The sequence below is a fragment of the Marmota flaviventris genome, chromosome 6 (assembly GCF_047511675.1).
Source record: "Marmota flaviventris isolate mMarFla1 chromosome 6, mMarFla1.hap1, whole genome shotgun sequence".
Taxonomy (NCBI): domain Eukaryota; kingdom Metazoa; phylum Chordata; class Mammalia; order Rodentia; family Sciuridae; genus Marmota; species Marmota flaviventris.
Genome location: NC_092503.1, coordinates 17,495,631 through 17,509,112, shown reverse-complemented (window position 1 = coordinate 17,509,112; position 13,482 = coordinate 17,495,631). Strand labels below are relative to the sequence as shown.

The window sequence follows — 13,482 nt, the reverse complement described above, 5'->3', positions numbered from 1 at the left end:
CTGTGTACTAATCTAAATGGGCGTTGAAAGTTCAAATAACGCATTGCATGAGCCTGTAAAATGGTCAGCTTTTCGGACATTCCGATTGTTAACTTTAAGATTAACATTCTTATTGTTAACTTCCTTCATCTGGGTCATTTTTTTTTTTTTTAACTCAGAAAATGAAACAGGAGTGGTTAGTGAGCAGTCTGCTCCTTTTACAGAGCTGGGAGCAAAGACCAAATTGTTAGTGCTCTCAGTAACACCGAACTCAGAAATATCTTTACTCTCGGAGAGCTAACCTCAAAGAGTCGAGAGAGTCCCCCTGTTTGTTAGTTTTGGACCCTCCTGTCCACGCCCCCCACTCAGAGCCTTTGCATCCTCCTGAACTTTTGACGCTGTTCCGTGGCAGGGCCAGTTATGGGGTTGTTGCCCCTAGAAACTCTCTAATGGTCTGACATCATGGGAATTTGCCCAGGCTGCTTTGTGAAGGCGGTTCTGCCCTACTCTGGGTCTGTCTTTTGTTGTTGTTTAGATGGAAAGTAAATATGTCATCCTTTTGAGGCCTGGTGGTGTAATTTATGTTCCCCCAGTCTTCACAGAGAAAACCAGAACAAATCCACTTCCAGATTCCAGTCTGACTAAATATGGTGATCAATAAGGGAACATTTTTTATTCCTCTCCAATGACCCTAGTGGTCTTTCTTGACAAAATCATATGTCCATGTCTGACCCTGTTCAGCATGCTTCTCCAGTTACTCCTGCACAGAAATGAGAAAAGGGGACCTGGACATCAGGCACCCCCGCTGCACACCTGGCTTCCTGGGCAGGACTCAAGTGCGGTTACTTTTCTAAGTTGTTCTACTTAGAGACGTTCCTCTGAGACACCCCCAGTTTTTCCCTTGGATACAAACCCGGGATCATTTGTGATTGAAAATGAACCTGGTATTCCAATGAAGTCTCATTTAGAAAGAAAGCTCTGGAGAAAGAGAGGTGGGGAGAGAGGGAGCGGAGGCAGAAAGAAGCCAGCATCTTACCAGTTCCCAGGGTTTATTAAAAACCCACCCCACACCCCAACACTGCTGTGTTCTCAGAGGCATTGGGGATAGTGAAATGCACTAACCTGGCAGGAGTCTCTCCTCGCCTGGCAATGGAAACTTCAGGGGCACTTCTGAATTAATTGATTGATTGATTGATTGATTACAAAATAGAAATGAGACAGGGAAACACAGGGGACATAAATTCCAAGATAGGCTCTGCCTGTAATGGGTTCCTAGGAGTCTGCAGCTAGATTCTCTGGTTCTATTCCCGTACACCAAGGGCAGCTAAGCCACAGCTGAGATGCTGTGATTTCAGGTGTGTGTGAGGAAGACAGGGCAAAGGGGAAAGATGAGGGGCTGGATGTCAGCTCTCCCCTGCGGGCAGCCCACTGTCACCGACCTCCTTTCACACATGCTGACCAAGGCACAGCTGCCTCAAATATATTAGGGGTGATGCAGTCTGTTTGCTTTGCAGGAAAAGGGCTTTCAAAGGATCCTAATGGGGATTCTTTTCCTCTTCAGTGGTCTTAAGTTGGAAGCTGACCTTTCCTCATAGTTTGGATAATTATTATGACAATAATACTTCCAGATACAAATGCCCATAGCACCTTTCCTCATTGAGCTCAGCGTGTGATTTTATTATCTGTGATTTTATTATCCATGCTTATCCTGTGAGGACCTACAGCCACGTGACTTATCAGGAATGTAGGGATGGAGCAGGCTGCAGGGTTCAGCTCTGTGGCTTTACCTTTTTCTGCCATGGCAGAGGGTTCACGCCCATTTCTCGCAAATGTGTGTTCTTCTCATTTGTACTTCAAATGGAAGGACTCTGAGAGCCCTTGGCCAGAGGAGACCTGGAGCATGGAGCAGATCCAGTTGGGTGTTTGAATTAGATCTCTGCCCCACCTGTCACAAGGAGCTCCTTGTCAGCTTTCTTCCAAAACCAGATGCTCCTTTCCAAAAGTGCTGGTCATTTTGAAAGACTTGTACCTATTGTAGCATCCACATATTCTCGGAACACTTTTTGCAAGTAGCCACGCTCATTGGCGTCCCGAAAAGCAAAAGGTTTCTGCTTTGTGTTGCTCCAGCCGTAATGGACAGTGCACGCAGTGTCAGTCAGAAGCAGCCTGCCTTTGTCCAAGATGATGACGGGCCCCATTTCCTCTTTGGGTTTTACTTCTGATGTTTTTTGTCTTTAATCTCCAGGAGAAGATGTTGGTTATGTGGCCAGTGAGATAACGATGAGTGACGAGGAGCGGATTCAGCTGATGATGATGGTCAAAGAAAAGATGATCACCATCGAAGAAGCCCTCGCCAGGGTAAGAGAGCAGGTCTTGGGCTCACAGCTCCTTACATTTAAAATGTTTGGGGGCATCGAAGGGTCTAGAATTTAATATCTAAAGTAAAGGTGGTGGGGGTCACAGTGCTGGGAATTGGACCCAGGGCCTTGCACATGCAAGGCAGATACTCTACACTAAGCCACACCTTCAGCCCCTGAAGTAATATTTTGCTGATATTTTGATGGCCATCACTTACCTGCACTGTCAGATGAAATATTGATTCCATTCTATTCATTTGACACAAGCATTCCACCTTACAACGTAAAACGTCATCCAGTAAATACATGAATGAATGAATGAATGGCAGGTATCTTTCATCTGTGGACCACTTCAGTGAGGGAATGACCCTCTGAATTCTGTTGGAAAAAACTGATAAGAATGTAATTAATGGTTAAGAATAAAATTTTAAACAAAAATTAAATGTATTATAAACATCATAAACGTCAGTTCTAAGAGATCAAAATTATGTTTCGGGAATGCCTTAAAATTTTGCTTACTTTTACACCTAAAATAATATTATCTGCAGTTTATTGTGTCTTTCCCCTGTCCCTGAGTTAAATTAGAAGCCAATTAGCCTTTAGGATACGGAAGTAGTATTTATGGAAATGAGGCAGTAATTTATTGAGATGTTTCCTATTTTGTTGTTGACTGATGAGCTGACTGGTTTTTGAATGGTTGGTTTTTTACTGTGCTGACTCGTCATAAGTAGGTAGGGTTAGAAACTAACAGAAGCTTCCAAGTCACTATGGAACCATTGAATGAGTTGTAATTCTACCTTTGTGTTAGTCCATTTTGTGTTGCTATAGTAGAATGCCACAGACTGCATAATGTAAAAAGAACATGAACTTGAACTTATTGGCTCCCCGTTCTGGAGGCTGGGAAGTCCAGGTAGATTTGTGTTGTGGAGGCCATGCTCCTCATCCAAGATGGCACCTTGCACGCAGTGTCCTCTGGAGGGGAGGAAGACTGGATGCTCCCATGGCAGAAGGTGGAAGGGCCAAGAAGGGAAAGGAGGCTGAACTTACTCTTTTATTGATCCCACCCATTAGGGCAGAGCTTTCATGGCCCTACTATCTCCCAAATTCCAACTCCCACCTCTTAACACCTCCACAGGGACAGCCAAATTTCGACATGAATTTTGGAGGGGGAAATACATTCAAACCAAAGCAACCATTAAATGGAATCTTAAAGGTCTGAAACCTTGATAAGCATCCTCAGCTTAGCTTAGAATACCTGACTCTGAGCCTCAAGAGCATGTGTTGCTAAACAATGCTGCAAGAAAAAGCACTTCTGTGAGTGGAGAGTGGGACTGGATCTAGTAGGTGATTTGAGGATAGGGCTGCCTTGGGACACCCATCCGCTGACATTTCTCCAACTCTGATTTGGAAAAGTGCCAGAGACCTTGGCCTCCAGAGTCCCCAGCAGATTAAAGCAGTGGCAAAAGCAGGGATGATGTTGGCTGGGCTTACTGCAGATAAGCAGGTTGTTGCTGGGACTGGTGATGGAGCAGCTAACAGGTGTCAACATCCTGCCCACATTGCTCATCTCCTGCACCTTCTTGCTCAGCCTGGTCTGTCTCCTTTCTATGCCCTTGACCATGTGGCACAGCTGCTGGCAGAGACAATCCCTGCCCCTCGCCCTGTTCCATTCCTTGGTCATTTCATAGCATTTGGAAAAAAACTAACTGAATCTCTAGAAAACAGATATGGGAAGAGTGAATCTGTATTTAGTTTCACAGATACGATGTTTACCTGTCCTCTGAGTAGTGTTGCCCCACACTGCTTCTTAATAGTAAAACTGAAGGTCAGAATGCAGAAGATGTCCACAGACATCCCACAGCACCTGTGTTTGAGAAGGAAGTTGCATGTGATGTATCTAATCCAGTTTTCATGGAGCAAGGGAAAAATGTTAAAAAGTGACCTTACTCTCATCCAACTTATATAGCATATTTCACTATTTGACAAAGAAACCAAGGAATACTTTCAAACTTGGGGAAGAAGTGGAAAAAAAAATTGCTTCAAGCTTTCTGAGCTTGTAATTTTAGCAGCTAGCCTTGTTTACATCAGAGGTGAACTGAATGAGAAAGTGGCCTTGTGTGCAGGTTTGCTTGTAGCTTTCAGTCATGCATCTGCTGCCAGGTGGGCATCTTTGCCTAGTTTCAAATGCAGCCTCCGTGCTCATCAAGACTTTAAGAATATTGCTATGAGGCAATCCAGAAAAGCAGATAGTCAGGAAACAGAAACAGTTGCATTCTTCATACTTTACTAGCTTCTCCATACAGGGCTGGGTGCCCTCTGACAGATGATGAAGTGGCAGGAATGCTTTTTTGATTGCTCTTCTCGGGGCAGCATGCATCTCTATTACAGGGACCTTGATGGGATTCATTTTAGCTAGAGACAAAACACTTCAAGTAAATGCGATCAGGAACAGAAAACAGTAAGCAGAGAGGACCTGCATCCTTCAGCTTGTGGCCAGCTTGAGGATATAAATTTACTTGATCACTGTATACAGGAAAAGCTAAGATAGACCTCCTATAATGACCATGATGAGAATGGCCCAAACTCCTCAGGCTCTGTCAGGGTGTATCATTGTTCCAGGATGTCAGGTGGGCTATGCCTTCCACTATCAATCAAAGTTGCAAAGACTCATGGGTAGAACTTCTGGGTGTGAACCCTGATTGATAATGACACAACATCCATCACCAGAGGAGTTTCCTATGCGCCACTGGAGCTGGATGTCATTGTATCGGGACAGTTTTTTGCCTGTGTACAAATTGAGACAGTTGGGTCCACCAGGCTTCATTTGTATGAATTTGATCTCACGGATGGCTTGTTTTCCCACTCTAAATTATACAGCCGCCATTCACACCCCTGGAAACCCAGTTACCCAATACAAATGAAGATCGAGGTGAAAAAGACTACAAGGTACTAATATATGAAACAACATGGTAAGCCACAAAAGCATTTGAAGAGAATGTTCACTAAATTACACTCATTGCACTCTTTTTCAATGCCTAATTTATAAAGATAGCCAACTTAATTTATGATTTTTATATTTTATTAACTGTACAGTTCCATCCAATCTAATGGCATTTTAAACATTTTTATAGTTTTGTGATGAATATTTACTATATGTGTTTTAAAGAAGTCAAGCTCACTAGTTTTAAAAAAAGTTTAGGGGGCTCAGTGTAATTGGCAGGTTCTAAATAATACAGTTTCCAGGTACTAATCTCAAGGGCATACGTGTTTCTTGGCAAGTAAGTTCAGGGTATTCAGATCTTTTACTGGCTGTGCAAAGCAGAGGAAGCCCAGTGAGATTCTTGGAAGTTATAGGTTATTGATTTACCTGGGTGTGTGTGTGTGTGTGTGTGTGTGTGTAGAGGTATGAATACAGGAGAGTAGGGAATAAACTTACATTTAAAGCCTTGAATAAAAAAGAATACTGTGAATTGTTTTGGCATAATGATACTCAGCAACAATGGAGCTATGCTATAGAAAAATACATTTTTTGAAAATGTAACTGGAAATCAGTCTAAAGGAGAGTGAATGTGACCTATGGCGGTGATGTATGGTTGTTTTTTCCTTAAAAATAGACATCCTGATACTAAAGACTACTTGTGTAATGTGATCTGAGTCCTAAACATTATACATTTATCCATCTGATAAGCATGTGTTTTGATTCCTCAAAGCTAAATTTGTGTAAAAGTACAAAATAAAGTCCTTAGATTTAAAAAAAAAAAAAAAAACAACAACAATTGATGATTGCCAGTTAGGAATCTGTATCTTTTTTCATTACAAATGAAACTTATTTAGCTGCTCCTGGTAAGTTGAGGCTAAGGTGTAGCAAGAAAATGAAAAGAAAACCTGATAATCCCATAATGATCCCATTTACCAACTGGCAGCTCTTCTCCAGTATTCAGGGAGAATGTAGCATCTCAAAAACGATATATCCACATGAGAAGAACATTCTAGCATGGTGGGGGAACTCAGAGGGGTTCAGTAACTGCCCTGGGCTCCCAGCTTCCCAGCTGGCACTTAGTATCTGTGTCCAGCCTCTTGCCCAATAATCAGTAATGCCTGACTCCTCCCATAGATGTCCAGGAGAGAATTTCTGAGGGAAAATAACATTTGGAAAAGTTGCCTTCTCCTAGAGGAAGGAGGGTCAGTGTGGTGGCTTTGCCACGTCCCATAGCTCTAGAGGTTGGGATGTGCCCTGTCACTATCACATGGGTTTCCGATCAGGCTATTTCTGTTTTTAATTTGCTTGGTTCATGGAATGCGATTTGATCAATGTCTTAAATTCATGTCTAAAAATGGCTTTATAATAGAATATTAATGCAGTGACAATTTAATTGTGCTAAGTAGCAGAGTTCAGTTTCTGTTTTATGAAAACATACCTAGAACTTCTCACATAGGCCATTCTCAAAGATCCTTCATCTGATTTTGCTGTCAAATTTTCTCCTTTTCCTAAAGTGTTTCACTTGTCTCTGTGTGGTTTTTTTTTTTTTTTGTTTTGTTTTGTTTTGTTTTTTGGTACTGGGGATTGAACCCAGGAGCACTTAACCCGTGAGCTACATCCCCAGCCCTTTTTTGTATTTTGTTTTAGAGTCAGGGTCTCACTAAGTTGCTTAGGGCCTCACTAAGTTGCTGGGGCTGGCTTTGAACTTGCAAACCTCCTGCCTCAGCCTCCCAAGCCCCTAGGATTACAGGTGTGCACCACCACACCTGACACTTATCTTTCTGTGTTTCAAAAACCAGAAACTTAGTTTGTAAACAGAAGCTTTAAATATCTCTGAAGATATTCCAGTTGTCTGGTCATTTTCCTCCCCATCCTCAAGGGCCTCAGTAAACTCCATAACATTTGTTAGGTAGCAACATTGAACTAGTCAGTTGCTCTCTTGAACAAGAAATGCAAGTGAATTTTAAGTCAGTCAGTTTGAGCACCCCATGTCCCTGAGATGTCTGCAGCCTCGCCCATTGTCTCCTGAAAAGGGAGTGCTTTGACTTACACATGTTGGAGGTGTTTCACAGGCGTGTGGCAGTTTCTGTTTTCAAACTTAATTTGAAAGATGTGTTTGGATGTTGGAGGGGAAATCAAGGTTCTCTGTGGAAGTCAGGATACAAAGAATCCCTTGCGTCGTTTGTTTGATTTAGATGAAACCCGCCGGGCAGGGTGTTCATCTTCCTCTGATTCTGGAAGACTTGTCTTGGACTGGCACTTGGTCACCAACACTGGCATGCAGAAGGTCCCCAAAGGGATCTTGCTGCCTGCTGTGTCACAGCCTGCATTCAGCCATGATTTCCATTTCAATCTTCCATTTCTTTTTTCTGCAGCTCAGGGAGTACGAGGCTCAGCACCGGCAGTCAGCGTCCTTGGACCCCACCGACTGGCCAGATGGCTCCTACCCGACATTTGATGGGTCCTCCACCTGCAATGTGAGTTTGCTGTCTCTGAGCCTCTTGACCTGCTCTGCTGCTCAGGGATGACCTGTGCCGTTTCCGTCTTGGTGGTGCTTTCTTTAACTCCCAGATCTCCCCTGAGTCTGAGAAAAGGCCTCTCTTCTTTGCTCACTAATAGAGACTCCTGTGTAGTCAGAGTCATGCTATTTGTGCTGGGGTTTTTGCTTGTTTGTTTGTGGTAAAGTGCACACAACAAAAATTCTACCATATTAATCCTCTCCGAATGTGCAATTCAATTTCATTAAGTGCGTTCACAATGCTATGCAACCAGTGCCACAATCCACTTCTAGTGGTTCTTCATTCCAACAGAAACTCTGCACCCATTAAATAATGGCTGCTCATTCTCCCCTGCCCCTAGCCCCTGACAACACCATTGTACTTTCTGTCTCTGTGAATTTTACTACTCTAAGTGCCTCATAGAGATAGAATCATGCATTTGTCCACATGTGTATGGTTACTTTAAGCCACAATAATTTTTTTTTCAAGTTTCATCCACACTGTAACATGTTTCTCATTTTATGCCTTTTTTAGGGATGTATAATGTACCACTGTATTTATATATCATTTTGTTTATCCATTCATCCATTGATGGACACTTGAGTTGTTTCCACGTTTTAGATGTTGTAAACAATGATGCTATGAACATTAGTGTCTAAGTATCTCATTGAGTCCCTGCTTTTAATTCTTCTGGCTCATGTTTAGGGTAAAAGTTTCTAGCATACATGGTAATTCTATTTATTTGTTTTTCTTTCTTTTTTGTGGTAGCAGGGATTGAACCCAGGGTGCTCAACCACTGAGGTACATCCCCACCCCTTTTTGTTTTTTATTTTGAGATAGGGCCTCACTCTATTTCCCAGGCTGCCTCAAACTAAGCCTCCACAGTAGCTGGGTTTATAGGTGTGCGCCACTATACCTAGTTATGTTTAATTTATTTTGAGGAACCACTATACTTTTTTCCTATAGTAGCTGCTCTATCTTCCATTCCTGCCCAGTAATGCACAAAGTTTCCAAATTCTCTCACCATTCCTCACTCGCATTTAAAAAAAAATTTTTCCCTTGTTTTGATCATAGTCATCCTAATGGTCATGAAATGTTATCTCATTTGTGGTTTTTATTTGCATTTCCCTAATGACTGAGGATGTTAAACATCTTTTCAAGTTTATCTGGCTATTTGTATATGTTTGGATTTATGTTCTGTTCAAGTCCTTTGCCTATTCTCAAATTGTATTATTGTTGTTGGGTTGTAGGAGCTCTTTATATATCCTAGATATTAATCCCTTATCATATAATGATTTATCAATATTTTCTCCCATTCTGTGAGTTGCCTTTTTACTTTGAGGTACAAAAGTTTTGATTTTGAAATCCAATATCATTTTTTCTTGTGTTGCCTTATTGCTAAAACCAATGTGAAGAAGATGTCATCTTGAGTTTTCTTTTCTTTTCTTGGTTCTGGGGATTAAACCCTGGGATGCTTTACCACTGAGCTACTTCCCCATCCTTTAGTTGACTATACATGTGAGAGTTTGACCAGATTCTATTGGTCTAGATATCTGTACTTTGCTAGTACCATACTATTTTGATTACCACAGTGTTATGTTCAGTTTTGAAATTGAGAAGCATGAGATCTCTAATTTTATTTTTCTTTTAAAGATTGTTTTAGCTATTTGGGGTCCCTTGAGATTCCATATGAATTTTAGGATGGATTTTTCTATTTCTGAAAAATGTGTCCTTGATATTTTAATAAAAACTGCATTGAATCTATAGGAAAATAATGTATTGTTATATGAAAAATATGAAGTTCTTTAATCTATAAATCTATCTTTCCATTTATTTAGGTCTTTTAAAATTTCTTTCAGCAATGTTTGCAGTTTTCAGTGTCTAATTCTTGCCTCTTTGGTAAAGTTTATTCCTGAGGGTATATATTTTTTTTTCTTCTTTTAAATGGTGTGTGTGTGTTTGTATGTCTTAGGATTTTCTATACCTAAGATTATATCATTTTCAAAAAGACATAATCTGACTGCTTCCTTTTCACTTTCAATGAATTTTGTTATCTGTGCTGTTTTTAATGTGACCAAAGCAGTGCTTTTTAAAGTACGGGTTTCAAGGGATTATAGGAATTGAAACTCCAGAATTTCAAGTAGACATTTCATGGTGCCATGATCAAACTGTGTGGGGAAGGAATGTACATGTTTTGTTTTGCTTGTTAGCTTATATTTTCCTCAAAATCTGGAAGCAGCTCTACCTCTGGGTCCACAGCCTCTTGTCCATGCCCCATATAGATAAACATCTCTCTAAAGCCTACCTCTTTTCTTGCAATCATGTGCTTTGAAAAAGCCCAAAGGTTTTCCATTTCTATAAGATGAATTCCAAACTTTTTGGCCCACTCAAAGCCCTGTGTGATCTGGCTTTAATCATTTTCTCTGATCTCATCCTTCATCCCCACACCCAGCGCCCTCTCTTCCAGCCACATTGGACCCTGCATGCATAACTGAACCAACTTTATTTGTGCTTTTGTACCTCTCTGCAGTTTCTGCTACCTAAAACATATCTTCCAAATTTTTCCTGGTGGAAATCCCTGCATCCTTCAAGGTGGAGTCCAACTCTCAGTTCCAGCTTTAACTTTCCTTGGCCTTCTTCAAGTGTATTCATTGCTTCCTGTTCTGTGCTTTTATTAAGGTAGATTTATACATCAACCCTAAATCGTTATTCTAGAGTATCAGAAATCATTGTACGTTTCCTGGCTTCTTGGAAATCACAAGCTCTGTGAACAAGACAAGCATTTTGTGTTCTTTGTCTCTCCACTGAGTACCTAGCCCAGTGTCCAGCTCACATTGAAATGTTTAATCAACACAGTTGTATTTGAACACTCATGCTTCCTGGCTGCTTTAAGAGCATGTTTTATGTTTTGCAACTACAGATTGAATCTTTACCTTTCTTTGCATCTAAGCAACAAATGGTGGTTTATCAGAAGTAAATAGAACCCTCTCATTACCTTCTTGTCCCTGATTTCTTGAAACAAGCACCGGATTGCCACTGCAGCTAAAGGATTATGAGATTGAAAGCCCTGCCCAGTTAGCTTTTGTGTGAAAGAGAATGAGACGTTACCATTTATAATAATAAATGTGTCATAGGCCAGCCAGCCCTGTGTCCTGGGACCATGAGGTCATCAAAAGAACCATGTCTATGGTTTTCATTGTGCCTTTTTGGTCTTTTATCCCAAGTCCTAAAGACTAACATAATTTAAATCATGAACCTAAAGAATCTTGAAGAATAAATACAGTAACTAAGGATGGGTGTGATTCAAACCCATCTCAGGCAAGAAAACAGAGACTCATTTGTCCAAAGTGGGCTCTTTAGTGTCAGACCCACTTATACTCTCCTGATTTAACACGTCTGAGTCAGGGTAAGTTAGAAGACTTTGTCTACACAGAGGAGAACCATAGTAAAATCTCATATACTTAGCCTGCAAGGAGAGAGGCCTGTCTCATTTAGGAAAAAGTAAATGTATGTTGAATGCTGTAAGCATTTTGTACAAGCTGCTAAGGAAGAATTATTACATTCTGGTTTGTTGGACCCCTTTCAAGGGGTTAATCATAGCCATCACTTAGCTATAAATTCACAGAATGAAATTGGTTCTTCTTAAGGGTTGGGCATTTTATTCTCTTGAGCATTTCTGTGTTCGTTCATTTGGGAGACATTTATGAAACCGTTCCCATGTAGCAGTCATATCGCTAGATGTTTGGGTACAAAGGTGAAGGAGAAAGAGGCAGTCTTGCCCTGACAAAGCCTGCCCATTAGTGCAAAGCCTAAAATCACCCCCACATGTGCACACTCCTTTGACATGCCATGTCCACATTTCCATTATTAACTTCTTACCAAATTGTCTCTCTATAGATGGCTGGAAAATAAACTCAGCCTGTTGTCATGGATGAAGGGCCAGAAATAATCCTGTGCTCCCTCCCTGGGGGTACGAACTTCCACCAGAGTGACCTTTCTTGCTGAGAATGGTGGTGCATGCCTGTAATCCCAGTGGCTTGGGAGACTGAGGCAGGAGGATTGCAAGTTCAATGCCACTCTCTGCAATTTAGTGAGGCCCTAAACAACTCAGTGAGACCCTGTCTCTAGATAAAAATATTAAAAATGGTTGGACATGTGGCCCAGTGGGTAAGAATCCCTGTTCAATCCCTGGTATATAAAAAAAAAAAAAAAAAAAAGAATGTTCTTTCTTAGAGCTGAGAATGTGGCTGATGAGAGGCTCTGTGTTAATGGAGAGAGTTTTCTGAAGCAGTATTCTTTACCTCTTGCCTTTGGCTCCTTGACTTCCTGCAGACACACCCCTTGAGTCTTGCTGTTAGAACTATAGTCAACCTCCACTGTCACTGAGGTTTGCTTGAACTTGATTGCAAACCTAATGCATCTGACTCTTGCTGTTCCTGCCTGACTTTAGCCTTTACTGTGTTTTTATGGTGACTCAGCTTGAACACCCCCCCTCCCCAACCAGAATATTCCCTCTCACTATTCTGGATTTGTCTCCATAGCAAAGCAGTTAATTTCAGATAATTCCCACTGTGTCCTCCTTCGGCCGCCATGAATTAGGCAATTTTCAGCTTTCTATCGATTCCTTTCTATACTGAGATGTAAATAGCCCATTGGCTCTCGTTGGGAATGCCCTGGCCATGAAAGCTTCGGGGATCATAAGGCCTTTGTCACCAAGCCTCAATGCCTATATTGATGTCTGACATGCCTTAGGACTTCATTTGTGCTGATTTCATAGGCTCCCCCACCCCCACAACTGGCATTAGATAATTGCGTGTTGCCTCACAATAAATCCATACGCACATTCCTACTTTCCAAGAGTGTTAAGTACTAAAGATAGTTACCAGGGGAAGTGAAAAATAGCTTTCTCTTTGCCAAAAGAGAATCTGTTCTGTGCTGCTTCTCATTAATAATAAACTTCTGTTGAGAGTGCTAGCATTTTAAACTGGGGTTTTGGTGGAGACCTTCACTTTATTCCTTGTTAAACATTGAATGTTTAATGTTTTCCTTTTAATTTATTTTAGTAATTTTATGTTCATTTGTCTTCTGCCAGGGGAAAGGTTATAGGAGCTGTTGCTTTATGCTATCTATCAACTTGGTGCCTGGTGGTTCCATTGAACTTCTTGTTAAGAGAACATTTTTAAAAATCATGCTCTCTGCTTTACTAGGTTGTGTAGTATTTTTTACTCAAGGTGTAAATCTTACTAAATCATTGGTTTTTATGCTTTTGCAAAGCTGGTCGGTAAGAGTTGGTGATCTGTACCCGATGCTTGAATATCATTGAAAATGCTCACACTAAAAGATCGTTCCAAAAAATGCCAAACTGCAAGCATTTGATTATGATGATATTTAAATTATTTTAAAAAACATATAATGTATCAAAAATATATTATGGCAACAAAGTACGAGAGCTCTTAATAATCTGTTGTAAACACGTATTTGATTCTCCTCGTTCATTTACTTCGCTTCATAGAAATCATGTTCACCTAAACATCGGCGTGGTGTTCCTGGAGATAGAGCTCTTTGCTGGTGTGAATTCACTGTGATGAAGTGTGTTTGTGAAGTCACTTTTGCATTTGGGGAGATGTAGAACTAGGAAATATCTGTGCAGCAAAATGTATGATGTTAA

The 13,482-nt window shown here is 41.0% G+C and overlaps 1 protein-coding gene across 2 annotated transcripts in view; it reads left to right on the top strand.

Annotated features, from left to right (window-relative positions):
* The window catches only part of Sash1 (SAM and SH3 domain containing 1), a 229,767-nt gene that overhangs the window by 158,556 nt on the left and 57,729 nt on the right, over positions 1-13,482 (top strand). For both annotated transcript variants that reach the window (XM_071612923.1, XM_027939555.2), the window contains exons 7-8: positions 2,225-2,337; positions 7,692-7,793. In XM_071612923.1, coding sequence (XP_071469024.1) covers positions 2,225-2,337; positions 7,692-7,793 — 215 coding nt within the window. The remainder of the gene's footprint in view (positions 1-2,224; positions 2,338-7,691; positions 7,794-13,482) is intronic.